At 41.1% G+C, this 13,755-nt stretch overlaps 1 protein-coding gene across 2 annotated transcripts in view; it reads left to right on the top strand.

Annotated features, from left to right (window-relative positions):
• SFI1 (SFI1 centrin binding protein) overlaps positions 1–13,755 on the top strand; it is a 94,207-nt gene that overhangs the window by 65,715 nt on the left and 14,737 nt on the right. For both annotated transcript variants that reach the window (XM_028124710.2, XM_088019288.1), the window contains one exon: positions 3,802–3,932. In XM_028124710.2, the coding sequence (XP_027980511.2) occupies positions 3,802–3,932 (131 nt within the window). The remainder of the gene's footprint in view (positions 1–3,801; positions 3,933–13,755) is intronic.

The following is a 13,755-nucleotide window of genomic DNA, read 5'->3' as shown; positions in this document are numbered from 1 at the left end:
CTCCACAGGCTTACATTCTTGGACCCATTTGCTTTGGAAAGATTCTTGGAAAAGACCTTTGCTAAGAGGTCTTGGTGCTGCTGTGAAAAGCTCAAAGGTATTTCCCCCCGGCCCCTCTAGTGATAGTGGAAAGTCTGCGTAAACCCCATTCCTTCGTGTGCTGTGAAAACACAGGCACTCTCTGAGAGTGATGATCTCTTACTAGCCATTCCATTCACATCATTACTCATTTACTCTATTAGTTAGCCAAGCTGCAGGAAATACTGGGAAAAGTACAGAACATAAGTGCCGTGTTCTCAGTGCTGAACAGTGTGAGACAGGTACCCATGGCAGGCGGGAGGACATGGGGAGCAAGCTGGCGAATTAGTAAAGGCAGATTGAGAAAGAATTCAGTTCCATTTTTTTTTAAGCTTTATTTATTTAAGTAATCTCTACACCTGATATGGGGCTCCAACTCAAGACTCTGAGATCAAGAGTCGCATGCTCTCCTGACTGAGCCAGCCGGGACCCCTAGCTTCAGTTCCATTTGACTCACTGAGGGACACGTGGGTGGCTCAGTTGGCTAAGCATCTGCCTTCGGCTCAGGTCATGATCCCGGAGTCCGGGGATCTAGCCCTGCATTGGGCTCCCTGCTACACGGGGAGTTTGCTTCTGCCTCTGCCTGCAACTCCCCCTGCTCATGCTCTTCTCTCTCTGATAAATAAATAAAATCTTAAAGAAAAAAGAAAAAGACTCACTGAGCACCCGCTGTGCCTGATAGAAAGCAGACAAAATTCCTGCTCCCATAGGCCTTGTAATTTAGCACCAGGATGGCAAGTAAGTGTGATCTTGCAGGCCAGCTCGAATGATGGCTGCAACTGTCTAGAGTGCTGAACCAAGAAGGGTTTGGAGGCCACGTTTAGGCTTGGGGGAGTTTGTGTTCAACCAGGAGTGTCTGCGTGGGCCTTGCAGGGGTTAGTGTGCTGTCCAGGCCTCATTTTGGCCATCCCTGGTGAAATGGGGTTGGGGGGCGGGACACAAAGCAAACTCCTGCCCCCTCCACCCCCTCCTCCATCTGCCTCTAGAGTCTCACACGGGAATCTAAAGAATTTGGCTGTTTCCTCATAGTGCTGGGAGAGAATCTGAATTTTCTAGCAAGGTGTACCAACCCCTGTGGGAGCCGGGCTCTGGTTACTTCTCCAGCCTTTCCTGTCACCAGCCCTTTCGTTCCTTCCCAGCTGTGCTCTGGCCAGTTAAGCTGCTGGTCCTTCTCTGAATGTGCTTCTCACATGCAGTTCTCTGTCCCTCCGACTCTTTCAGCTCCAGTGTCACCTCTTCCCCCAGCCCCCTGTGACTTTGTCAGTGTATTCTGTGCCTAGGTGTTTCCCAGCCCCTCTCCCTGCCAGACTGTGAGCTACTTGAGGGCAGACCCTGTCTCTTTCTTCTCCTTAGCACAGTGTGGACAAAGGGTAGCTGCCAACTAATATTTAGATGAATGAATGAACAAACGAGTGAACAGACAGACGAACCGCCATGGGTTGCTACAGAGTTTTTCCTAAAGATCATCTCAGTTCTTGGCATTTCGGTGGTGCCAGCCCCGGGCATGGCTTGCCTTCCACACCTAGAAAATGCTTAGAATTGCTGCATTCTTTGACATTCCTTTGGATGATGTGGCTATTTCTGAAAGGACGTTGCCACTTGGTTTCTTAAGCCCATTTAATGTAAGCTCAACAGAAGGCAGAGACCTTTTAGAAAAAGAAACTGAGTGCCAGGGTCGAAAGGTTGTATTTATTCAAGGTGGAAAAGAAGCAGAGAGTCTCTCATATTCCCCCTGGAAAAAGAGCCTCTTGACACTGGGGTCCAACAGTAGTGGAAGGTCAAGGGTCAGTATTCTTATCTCTCCACACTGCTCTTGCATGGCCTGCATAATATAGAAGGTCTGAAAAATAGTAGGAGCCCTGCTTAGTTGCTGTTGCTTTTTTTCGAATCTTTGGCTAACAATCTGAATGTCATCTAAGGAGATGACATCAGAGAACATCAAGTTCTTTAAAGAGAACATCAGTTCTTTCTATTTCAGGAAAAGATAAAAATATTTATTGTGGGTTTCTTTCTTTTTAAAAAGTAATACAGAAAGAGGGGCGCCTGGGCAGCTCAGTCGGTTAAGCGGCTGCCTTCGGCTCAGGTCATGATCCTGGGGTCCTGGGATCGAGCCCCATGTCTGGCTCCCTGCTCAGCGGGGGGCCTGCTTCTCCCTCTCCCTCTGCCTGCCACTCTGCCTACTTGTGCTCTCTCTCTAGCTGTCGAATAAATAAAATCTTAAAAAAAAAAAAAGTAATACGGAAAGAATGGCAAAATGTTAGCCAATTGTTGAAGCTGGATGGTAAGTTCATGGAGTTTCGTTATACTGTTGCTTCTACTTTTATTTACATTTGAAAATGTAAATGCCCAAAACCAATATATAGACATTATAATTTGAGAAGTGTAGGAAGAGATAAAAGAAAAAAATTAAAACACCCGTAATCTTAAAATAACATTTGGTAAGTAAATTTGGTATCTTTTTTCCTCCATGTGCGTGGGAGTATGTATACCATATATTCACACACACACATATGCTTACTGTTCAGTTATCTGTTGCTATGTGAAAAATCACCCCAAACTCAGTGGCTTAAAACAACAACCGTGTTATTATACCTATGGGTTCTGTAAGTCAGAAATTGAAACAAGACATAGCAAAGATGGCTGGTCTCTGCTCCATGATTACTAGGGCCTCAGCTGGGAAGATTCCAATGGCAGGGGATTAGGATCCTCTAGGAAGTTTCTTCCCTCACATTGCTGGTTCCTGGACTGGAATAACTCGAAGGCTGGGCGCATCTGGGACTGTTAACCAGAGAACCTACACTGGGCCTCTCCAAGAGGCTTGGATTGCCTCACAGCATGGTGGCCTGAGGGTAGTCAGACTTCCTGTGTTGCTCCTCACTCCAAAAGTGCCCCAGTGAACAACACACAAACTGTATGGCCCTTTATGACCCAGCCTCAGAAGTCACATGGCCATTTCACCATTCTCTATTGGGCAAAGCAGTCACTGTCCCGCCCAGATTCGACAGGGCGGGGGGGACTTCTCAGGGAAGGAGGAAATCCAAAGAATTTGAGGTCCTGTTTTAAAAAGTGCCGCAAATACATATATCCTTCTGTCCCCCCAGAGTTTTGGATCATGGAAGCATACACACATACACACACACACACACACACACACACACACACACGCACGCACATATATATATATATATTTTTTATGTCAGTTGTCTTATCTTCCTGGTGATAAACAGTAAAATAGTAGTAGCTTTTCATAATTACATAATAATTTAAAGAATCTGTATTACAAATAAACATCATAGATAAAATCAAAAGATATATTACAGGGTGGGAACAATGTTGATAATACACGTGACAAAGGACTGATAAATTTCTGAAGGTTCAAAAAGTCAATGTACATCACTGAGTTAAACACTGGCAGTCAGATAGTACAGGGAGTGGGTATGAACACTTAGTACATAGGACAGAGCATTTAGATACATACATGTATATATGTGTGTGTATGTACACACAAGTATGTGAAGAGATACTTAACCTAGAGTAAAAATTTCTTACCCATCGTATTTCATTTTTCACCTATCATGGCGACAAAGATTAAAAATAATGATTTTAATCTTTTTCTCAATTTTGTGTAGAAAGCAACCCTCCCTCTAGAGTGCAACCCTTAAAGGTCATTTTTTTAAATATAATATAAAGTACAAATAAAGGTCATTCTTTGTTATACTGCAGCGGCTGCGGTCCAGAGCAGACAGTCACTTCGAGCAGAGAGTCCTGCCTGCGGCCTTCCACACATGGAGAAGATTCTGGCGTTGGCACCAGCAGGAAAGTGTCCTCAATGTGAGAGCAGCACGCTTTCACAGGTATGCAGTGTCGCTTCTGTCTGGGCAGGCTTCTCGGGGCTTGTTCTGCTGCCCACACGGCCATTGGTGGTGTTTTTCAACCTCCCAGCCCCCTAGGCCTTGGTTCTTCTTGGTTTTCCAATTAGGTGGGCTCATTGATTTCATCTAGCAGGAAGAGCCAGCCAGTATTTCCCCTGGGAAAGCTTTTGCTCATCTTTATTGCAAGTGCTTTCAGAACAGCCTGAGTTTTATTATGCCCCTGTCCTCATTGCAAGCCAGTAAATCTGTCCATTAGCTTTCTGGATCAGAGTGTGGTTGGACCTTGCATCGCCTTGGCAGGCATTCTTGAGTGTGATTGCCCTGAAATGCTTGCTTCCTGTTCTGCCAGACCTGGCTTTTTGAAGTCTTGAAATATAGTCGTCAACAAAATTAAGACGGGCACAGAGCAGAGCTATGTCTTTTTGCTCCCGCAGAGGCAGACTTGCCCAGAGCAGGTCCTTGCTGCATTTTGGCGGAATTGTAACAAAGAAATTATTAATCACTGACTGTGTGTCTGCCACTGTGGTGGGCATGGTGTGGTGGGAAAAGGGAAACAAATATATAAGCTCATTCGCCTGTGATATGATCAACTTCGTTAATAATTCCCTTCTCATAGCAGTCCTGAGAGAACAGGCTCAAGATGACTAATGACTCCCCCATGTAAATCAACCAGTAAGTGGCAGAGCCAGGGTTTAAATTCAGATCTCCTTGACTCCAGGGACTTTCTGCTAGATCAAAAGGAAGATCTTTTTGATGACTTTGTAGAAACTTTCAGTCTTTGTGAGGAGGTAAGACTGATACACAAGAAACAATTGAAGGACAGTTCCAGAGAATAGATCCACATGTCCTCATTTTTGTCAGCCCGGAGTTCTTCTAGAGCTCAGAGCTAGTGCTGAGGGAAGTCCCTGAAGGAAGGCATGCTGTGAGCCAGGGGGTGAGGATGAATGGCAGGAGTGGGCAGGATGAGGAGGGCCAGACTGAGGGGATTGCCTAAGCCCATAAAAAGATAACAGTTAGATGTTTGAGCAGGTGCGTGTAACTAGTAAAGTGATGGTTTTGGAGATTGCCCTGAGAACAGTGTCCCATCAATTTAGGACAAAGAGGCGAGAGGGAGGGACACGGGAGGGGCACTGGAAGAAGCTGCAGTGATCTTAACTTTGAAGGAGTGTGAATGCTAGCCCGAGGGGATCAGCCAGAACTCCTGGAGTCCTTCACACAAAGTCAAAGAGAAGCTTTTAGGGGGTAGCCATGGGAAATTGGAGGCTGGCAAGGGTCTGCAGAGAGTGACTTCACCTTTACCTACTTCCTGAACTGAGGTCTGGTATAAGATTCCACTTGAAAAATGGCTTTACTACCAAACACATACACACTCCTTCGCTTCTTCTACAAAGTTAATGATTGATTCTGTTGCTTCTTTCGTATTTTGGCATGCTGTAGGGATTTTCAAAAATTGAGGGTTCTTTCAAAATAGCCAAGAGGAGTTTCCAAAAGGATTTTTGTTGGGGATCATTCTTGAGACAAAAGGGTGGTGGGTGAACTGGAGACAGGGAGTAGCCACGAGGCCTGATCTGGATTTTAGCTTGTTTTGGTTTAGTTGGATCTTTTTAGAAAACTTAAGTTTTTAAGGTTCCTGCCTTTAGCTCATGAGGGAGCAGAGTGATGGGGAGCCCGGCTTGGAAGCTGGAGAGGCCTGAGTTCAGACCCTTGCTCTACTGCTTGCCAGTTTCGTAACCCTGCGCAAGCCACTCTGTCTCTCTGATCCTGTTTCCTCAAATGTAAAATGGAGATGAGTTGATAATAGTCCTATCTCACAGGGTTGTCATGAAAAGTGAAATAATCCATGGGGAATACAAGCAGAAAGGCAGCACAAAATATCAGCCTTTCCCCCAACCCCTAGAATTGATTTGTGACTCTCCTGGTAAATGAATATTCATAGGTTTGGTTTGGAGTTTAGCAAATCAACGTTCCCCCAAAATATGTATGTTCTATCTTTCCATAACTCTTAGGGTATTTATTTAATATTTTAGGAATATGGACAGAATTTATAGTGGGATCTCATGAATTATGACTGAAAATGGTAGTTTCTTAATCTACCAGTGAAATAGTATTCTGAGAATGAGCCAAGACTGATTTGTCTTTTTTTTAATTGAGCTAAAATTCATAGTGAAAGGCACAGATGTTAAATAAACAGTTTGATGAGTTTTCACAAATTTATGCCTGGATAATCAACAGCCCAGTCAAGGTCTAGAACATTTCCATCACCCCAGAAAGTTCCCTCATGCCCCCTTCCAGTCAATTCCCACCCCCCCTCACAGGTAACCACTGCTCTGATTTCTGTCCTACCAGGTTAATTTTGCATGTTTTCAAACTTTAAATAATGGGATCATTCAATAAGTGTTCTGTTGTGTCTGGTTTCTTTTAAAGTTCAGCATAATGTTTCTGAGATTGAGCCATGTTGTCAGGTAGTAGTTCAGTCTTTGCTGAGTGGTATTGTATGACTATAAGGCAATGTTTTGATCCATTTTAACATATGAGTTGTTTCCAGTTTGAGGCCATTATGAATAAATCTGCTATGAACATATACATGGATTGTTTTCATTTCTCTTGAGTAGATACCTAGAAGCTAACTCTCGCTCACAGGATGGGGACAGGCTTCCTCTTATAGGGGGTCACATCATTATACACCCACCAGCAGATAGAATGCTGGTTGTTCCACAGCCTCATCAACATTTGGTTTTGACAGTCTTTCTAATTGAGCCATCCTGGTGGATGGGGAGTGACGTCTCATTTCCCTGCTGACTCATAATGCAGAGCATCTTTTTAAGACCTAATCAGCCAGGATCAAAATCCTGTAGTTTTACCGAGTCAGATCAATTGCCTTGAAGGAGGGAATTCCACAGGAATTCTGGAATGGTGCCCTTCCTGAGGGAAAGGAATTTGTAAAGTTTGGGTTCCCACAAAAGGATTCAGAAGAGGGGAAAGAGAAACAGGGATTGGTTTTGGATTGCTCTGTTTCCGAGGCAAAATTAGGAGGGAAGAGAAGTGGGGTTCACTAGGGAGTACTGCTATGTGTACCCTCAGGAATAAGTGAAAGCGGCAAAGCTTTTCTGGGGTGTCATTGGTAAGGAAGCAATAACCACTCAAAAGAGGCCCTGGTGGCATTTTACAACTGCTGCCTGGCCTTGGGAAAAACCATGTGTCCTTGTAGCTGGCTTTATCTGTGTCTGTGGCTCAGTAAGCGTCTGACTTTTGGTTTTGGCTCAGGTCATCATCTCAGGGTCCCAAGATCAAGTCCAGTGTCAGGCACCACGCTCAGCAGGGTGCCTGCTTGAGATCCTCTCTCCCTCCCCCACTTCCCCTCCCCATGCTCACGTGCTCTCTTTGTGTCACTCTCTCAGATAAATCTTAAAAAAAAAGAAAAAGAAAAATATTTTCTTCCAGTAATGTGGCTTGCATTTCCATTTTCTCACGTTTTTTTTTTAATTGAGAACAAAGTTGTTTTTTACATATGTATGTTATATGTATGTTGAAATTATCACAGGGTGGGGATCTATATATGGGCTATATATATATCGAAATGAATTAATAGTCTTTTTTGATGAGCAGAAATGTTTAATTTTGTTATAGTCAAATTCACCAAATTTTTCCTCTTATGATTAGTGATTTTGGGGTTTTCTCTAAAAAATATTTGCTTACACCCAAGATCTTGAAAGATACTTTCCAACATTTTCTCTGGAAGCTTTATATAAAGTTTTAGCATTTACATTTAGGTCTGTGATCATCTTGAATTTTGGTATGAGGTAAGAGCTAAGGATTATTTTTTTTGTTTGTTTTTCAGGTTTTTCCAGCAGTATTTATTGAAAAGACTTTCATTCCCCCATTGAATTGCCTTGGCACCTTTGTTGAAAATCAGTTGTCCTTATAAGTTTGTATCTATTTTTGGACTTTCTCTTCTGTTTCATTTATCTGTTTCTTTTTTTTTTTTTTAAGATTTTATTTATTTATTTGAGAGAGAGAATGAGAGATAGAAAGCACAAGAGGGAAGAGGGTCAGAGGGAGAAGCAGACTCCCTGCTAAGTGGGGAGCCTGATGTGGGACTCGATCCCGGGACTCCAGGATCATGACCTGAGCCGAAGGCAGTCGCCCAACCAACTGAGCCACCCAGGCGCCCTCATTTATCTGTTTCTTTATCCTTATGCCATTATCATACTGTCCTGATTTTTGTATCTTTATAGCAAGTTTTGAAATCGGTTCTTCAACTTTATTCCTCCTGGGATTTTTTTTTTGTTTGGGATTGCACTTAATCTGTATAGATGTTTAGGGGAGAATGGACATCTCAAGCTTATTGAGATGTCCCATAAATGAACATGAACTCCATTTATTTAGCTTTTCTTTAATTTTTCTCAGTGTTTTGTAGCTTTGCATAGAAGTCTTGTGTATATATTTTTAAATTTATTCCTAAATACCTTATTTTTTGGATGCTATTGTGAATAGAATTATTTTTTAAATTCATTTTCCAACTGTTTGTCCTAGTATATAGAAATACAACTGAAACTTTGTGTTCTGTAACCTTTCTAAATTTACTTAATGGTTTGAGTCTCTCTTTTTTTTAATTATGTAGAGTTTTCTGTATAAATAATCCTGTCATATGCAAGTAAGGACAACTTACTTTATCCTTTCCAGTCTGTATGCTTTTATTTTTGTCTTTACTGCATTAGCTAGCATCTCCAATAAAGTATTGAGTAGAGGATGGGGCACCTGGGTGGCTCAGTCGTTTAAGCGTCTGCCTTCGGCTCAGGTCATGATCCCAGGGTCCTGGGATCGAGCCCCGCGTCGGGCTCCCTGCTCTGCGGGAAGCCTGCTTCTCCCTCTCCCACTCCCCCTGCTTGTGTTCCCTCTCTCGCTGTGTCTCTCTCTGTCAAATAAATAAATAAAATCTTTAAAAAAAAAATTGAATAGAGGTAATGAGAAGATACATACTTGTCTTTTTTCCAATCTTAGGGGGAAAACAAAGGCAGTCAGTATTTCACCACTGAGTATTTTTATAGATACCCTTTATTAGATTGAGAATGTTCCCCTCTATTCATAGTTTATTGAGAGTTTCTATTATGAAGGGTCGTTAAATTTTGCCAGATGCTTTCTCTGCATTTATTAAGATGATCGTATGGTTTTCCTGATTTCACATGTTAAATCAACCCCGTATTCCTGAGATAAACCCCACTTGGCCATGATATATTATCTTTTTCATGTGTTGCTGATTTTAATCTGTTAATGTTTTATTAAAAATTTTTACATGTACTTTCATGAGGTATATTGGTTGTAGTTTTCTTGTAATGTGTGTTTTTGGTATTTCTTTAAATTTTTTATGGAATTTGCTAGTGAAATTATCTGGACCTAGAGTTTCCTTTATGGAAAGGTTTTTGATTACAGATTTCATTTTGGAAATAGATATAGAGGGGCGCCTGGGTGGCTTAGTCGCTAAGCGTCTGCCTTCGGCTCAGGTCATGATCCCAGGGTGCTGGGATCGAGCCCCGCATCAGGCTCCCTGCTCAGTGGGGAACCTGCTTCTCCCTCTCCCACTCCGCCTGCTTGTGTTCCCTCTCTCCTGTCTCTCTCTCTCTCTCTGTCAAATAAATAAATAAAATCTTAAAAAAAAAAAAAAACTAGATACAGAGCTACCAAGAGTTTCTTTCATGTCAGTTTTGGTGAGCTCTGTTTTTCAAGGAATTTTTCATTCTATCCACAGTGTCAAATATATTGGCATAAAGCTGTTCATAAAAGTGCCTTATTATTCTTTTAATGTCTATAAAATCTCTGATGATATCTTGTACATTCCTGATTTTGGTTATTTGTATTTTTTCTCTTTTTTTCCTGATCAGTCTTGCAAGGAATTACCATAGGTTTTTGGTTTTTTAACTTTTGCTGATTTTCTTATTGTATATTTTTCTTACATTAATTCTAGCTCTTTATTTTGTACCTCTTTCTACTTTGGATTTAATATGCCTTCCTTTTGTTTTTTTAAACTTAAGATGGGAGTACAAATCACCCATTTTTTTTTAAGCTTATGTATTTATTTATTTTAGCAATCTCTACACCCAACGTGGGGCTTGAACTCACAACCCTGAGATCAAAAGTCTCATGCTCCTCCAGCTGAGCCAGCCAGGCGTGCCCACTCATTCTTTTGTTGTTGGCGATAAATTACCAATTTTAAATCTTGTGAAAATTTTAAGCTATAAGGTTTCTCTCTGCTTTAGCTTTATCCCACAAATTCTAACATGCTGTATTTTTATTACCATTCAACTAAAAATATATTCTAATTTGCCTTGTGACTTCTTCCTTGACCTGTGGTTTATTTAGAAATATGTTATTTGATGTTCAAATAGGAATTTTCTTGATACATTTTTGTTTTTAATTACCAATTTAATTCCATTGTGGCTAGAAAACACCTTATATAACTTCAGTTTTTGAAATGTGTTGACTTGTTTTACAGCCGAATATATGTGGTCTATTTTGGTGAACCTTCCATGTGTACTTTATTTTTTCCCATGTGCACTTTAAAAGAATATTTATACTATAGTTGTTGGATATAGTGTTCTATAAATGTCTATTAGGACAAGTTGATTGGTAGTCATCTTCAAATTTTCTGTATCTTTTCAAGTTTTTGTTATTGTTTTTTTCATGGTTATTTCGTATTTTATTGGACTGATTATATATAGGACTATTATATATATATATAGGACTAAGAATGTAGAATAGGAAAGGGGGAGAAGCCATCCACAAATCTGAGTCAACTAGAAAGGTCCATAAATCTTTGTGTTGGGATCGAAGGAAAAACCTGTTCAGAGCTGAAGGGAGGTCCTTGGTTTCTAACATAAATCTCCTAAAGGCTCTTTTAATACAAGGCTCAGTTCATGGAAAAACTCCAAATTGCACAAAACTCCATTAGGCAGGAGAAATGGGCAGGCTAGAAGGACATGAGCGGTGGGGGGCAGCCAGTCTGCAGGTGGGATGGCTGGGCTGGAGGCCGTGGCTCAGGCCCAGGACCTGTAGGTAGGAGCAGGCAGGAAGAGAACTGTAGAGGCAGAGGTTAGCGTGTTCACTCAGAGCCCTGGCTTTCCAGTCAGTCTCTAGGATGCAGATGCTTTCCTCAGACAAGGTGTTTGTTTTTTAGAGATTTTATTTATTTGAGAGAGAGATAGTGAGAGAGAGCACAAGTAGGGGTGGGGGGGAGAGAGGGAGAAGCAGGCTCCCCGCAGAGCAGGGAGCCCAGTATGGGGCTCAATCCCAGGACCCCAGGATCATGACCTGAGCTGAAGGCAGACACTCAACTGACTGAGCCACCCAGGCGCCACCCCCCATAGGTTTTTTGTTTGTCTGCTTGTTCTATCAATTACTAGAGAGAAGTATTAAAATTCTCTAGCTATGATTATGGATTTATCTATTTTTCCTGGTAATACTATCAGTTTTACTTCATGTGTTTGGAATCTGTTATTTGGTCCATGTACAGTTAGGATTGTTATGTTTTCCTCATGAATTGTCCCTTTTTATCATTTTGAAATGAACCTCCTTATATTTGGTAATATTTCGTTTCTCAAAGTCTACTTGGACTTTTTTTAAAATATCCTCACCAGCTTTTTTTGTATTTACAGTTTATGTGGTTTACCTTTCCCACTCTATTTATCTTCATATTTAATAAAGCTTGCCTCCTGTAAACAGCATATAGCTATGTCTTAATTTTTTATCTAGTCTGACAATTTCTATTTTTTTTTTTTTTAACCAATTTATTTATTTGAGAGACAGAGAGTGAGCAAGTGAGCGTGAAGGGGTTCGGAAGGGTAGAGAGAGAGGGAGAGAGAGTCTCCCAGGCAGTCTCCCACACCAAGTGTGGAGCCCAGCTCGGGGCCTGATCCCACGACACCCGAGATCACAACCCAAGCCAAATCCGAGTCAGATGCTCAACTGACTGCGCCACCCAGTCATTCCTGATAATCTCTGCTTTTGAATTAGAGTGTATGGTTCATTTATATTTAATGTAGTTGTTGGTGTGGTTGGGCCGAAGCCTACATCTGATTTTTGTTTCTGTTTCTCCTTTTCTGCCCTGTTCACTTAGAATTTTTTAGTATTACATTTTATTTCCTCCATTGACTTTTTAACTCTATACCTTTTGTATTTTGTATTTTTTTATTTTTATTTTTAAACATTTTATTTATTTGACAGAGAGGGAAAGAGAGCGAGAAAGTGCACACAAGCAGGGGGAGTGGCAGAGGGAGAGGGAGAAGCAGGCTCCCCACTGAGGAAGGAGCCTGACACGGGGCTCAATCCCAGAACCCCAGGGTCATGACCTGAGCCCAAGGCAGCCACTTAACTGACTGAGCCACTCAGGCACCCCACCATTATCTCTTTAAATAATTTATCTGCCCTGGGGCACCTGGGTGGCTCAGTCGGTTAAGTGTCCTACTCTTGATTTAGGCTCAGGTCATGATCTCAGAGTCATGATATCAGACTCCGTGCTGGACATGGAGTGTGCTTAAGATTCTCTCTCTCCCTTACTCTGTGCTCCCCCCATGCACACGCATGCACGCGCTCGCTCTCTCTAAAAAAAACAACTTACCTGCCCTGCATCCTCTCTTCCCTCCTTCTTAGACTCTAATTACACTATGTTAAACCAGTGATATTGTCCCACGGGTCACTGAGGCTTTGTTTAGTTTTTTTCTATTTTTCTTTCCGTTTTTCAGATTGGATACTTTCTATTGATCTTTCAATAGAAAGTCTTCAGTGATCTATATCCTGCAGTTTCTTATTTGTAACTCATCCAGTGATTTTTCTCCTTCAGTTATGGTACTTTTCAGTTCTAGAATTTTTCCCCCCCCAATTGTGGAAAAACATACATAACATAAAACTTACCATTTTAGTCATTTTTAAGCGTATTGTGTGTTCAGTGGCATAAAGTACATTTGCAATATTCAGCCATCATCACTATGCATTTCCAGAACTTTTTCATCATCCCAAACAAATTCTGTATCCATTAAATACTAACTTTCCATTTCCATCTATTTCCAGCCCTGGGAACCTCTGAGCTACTTTCTGTCTCTGAATTTGCCTATTCTGGGTATCTCATATATGTGGAATTGTGTAATATTAGACCTTTTGTGTCTGGCTTATTTTACTTAGCGTAATGTTTTCAGAGTTTATCCATGTCATAGCATGTATCAGAATTTCATTCCTTTTTATGGCTGAATAATATTCCATTGTATGGATATACCACAGTTTGTTTGTCTGTATGTTGATGGACACTTGTTTCTACGTTTTAGCTCCTGTGAGTAATGCTGCTGTGAACATCAATATACATACATCTGTTTGAGTCTCAGCTTTTAATTTTTTTGGTTGTATACCTAGAAGTGGAATTACTAAATCAAATGCTAATTCTGTGTTTGCTTTTTGAGGAGCCACCAAATCATTTGGTTCTTTTTTATAGTTTCTATTTCTCTGCCAGGATTCCGTGTCTGGTAACTAATTTTGTTAATCCTTCACTTAAGTACACAAACTTTAATAACTGTTTTTAAGTGTTTGCTGATTCCAACATTTGGGTCATTGTTTTTGTTGACAGCTGTTTTTCCTTTAAAGGGTTTTGCATTTTATTCTGTAAGGCAGTGGTTACTGTTTATTCTGGTGATTCTTGTTGATCCTATTGAGTATGGTTCTGTTCTTTCTTTGGGTTGTGTGTGTGTGTGTGTGTGTGTGTGTGTTTTAAGATTTAATTTTTTTTTTAAGATTATTTATTGAGAGAGAATGAGAGAGAGAGCAC

This window comes from Eumetopias jubatus, unplaced genomic scaffold (genome assembly GCF_037043125.1).
Source record: "Eumetopias jubatus isolate StellerSeaLion01/CBP00866 unplaced genomic scaffold, mEumJub1_p1.0 scaffold_16, whole genome shotgun sequence".
Lineage (NCBI taxonomy): Eukaryota > Metazoa > Chordata > Mammalia > Carnivora > Otariidae > Eumetopias > Eumetopias jubatus.
Note: the sequence above shows the minus strand (reverse complement) of the source record. Positions and strands in the feature narration are given on the sequence as shown.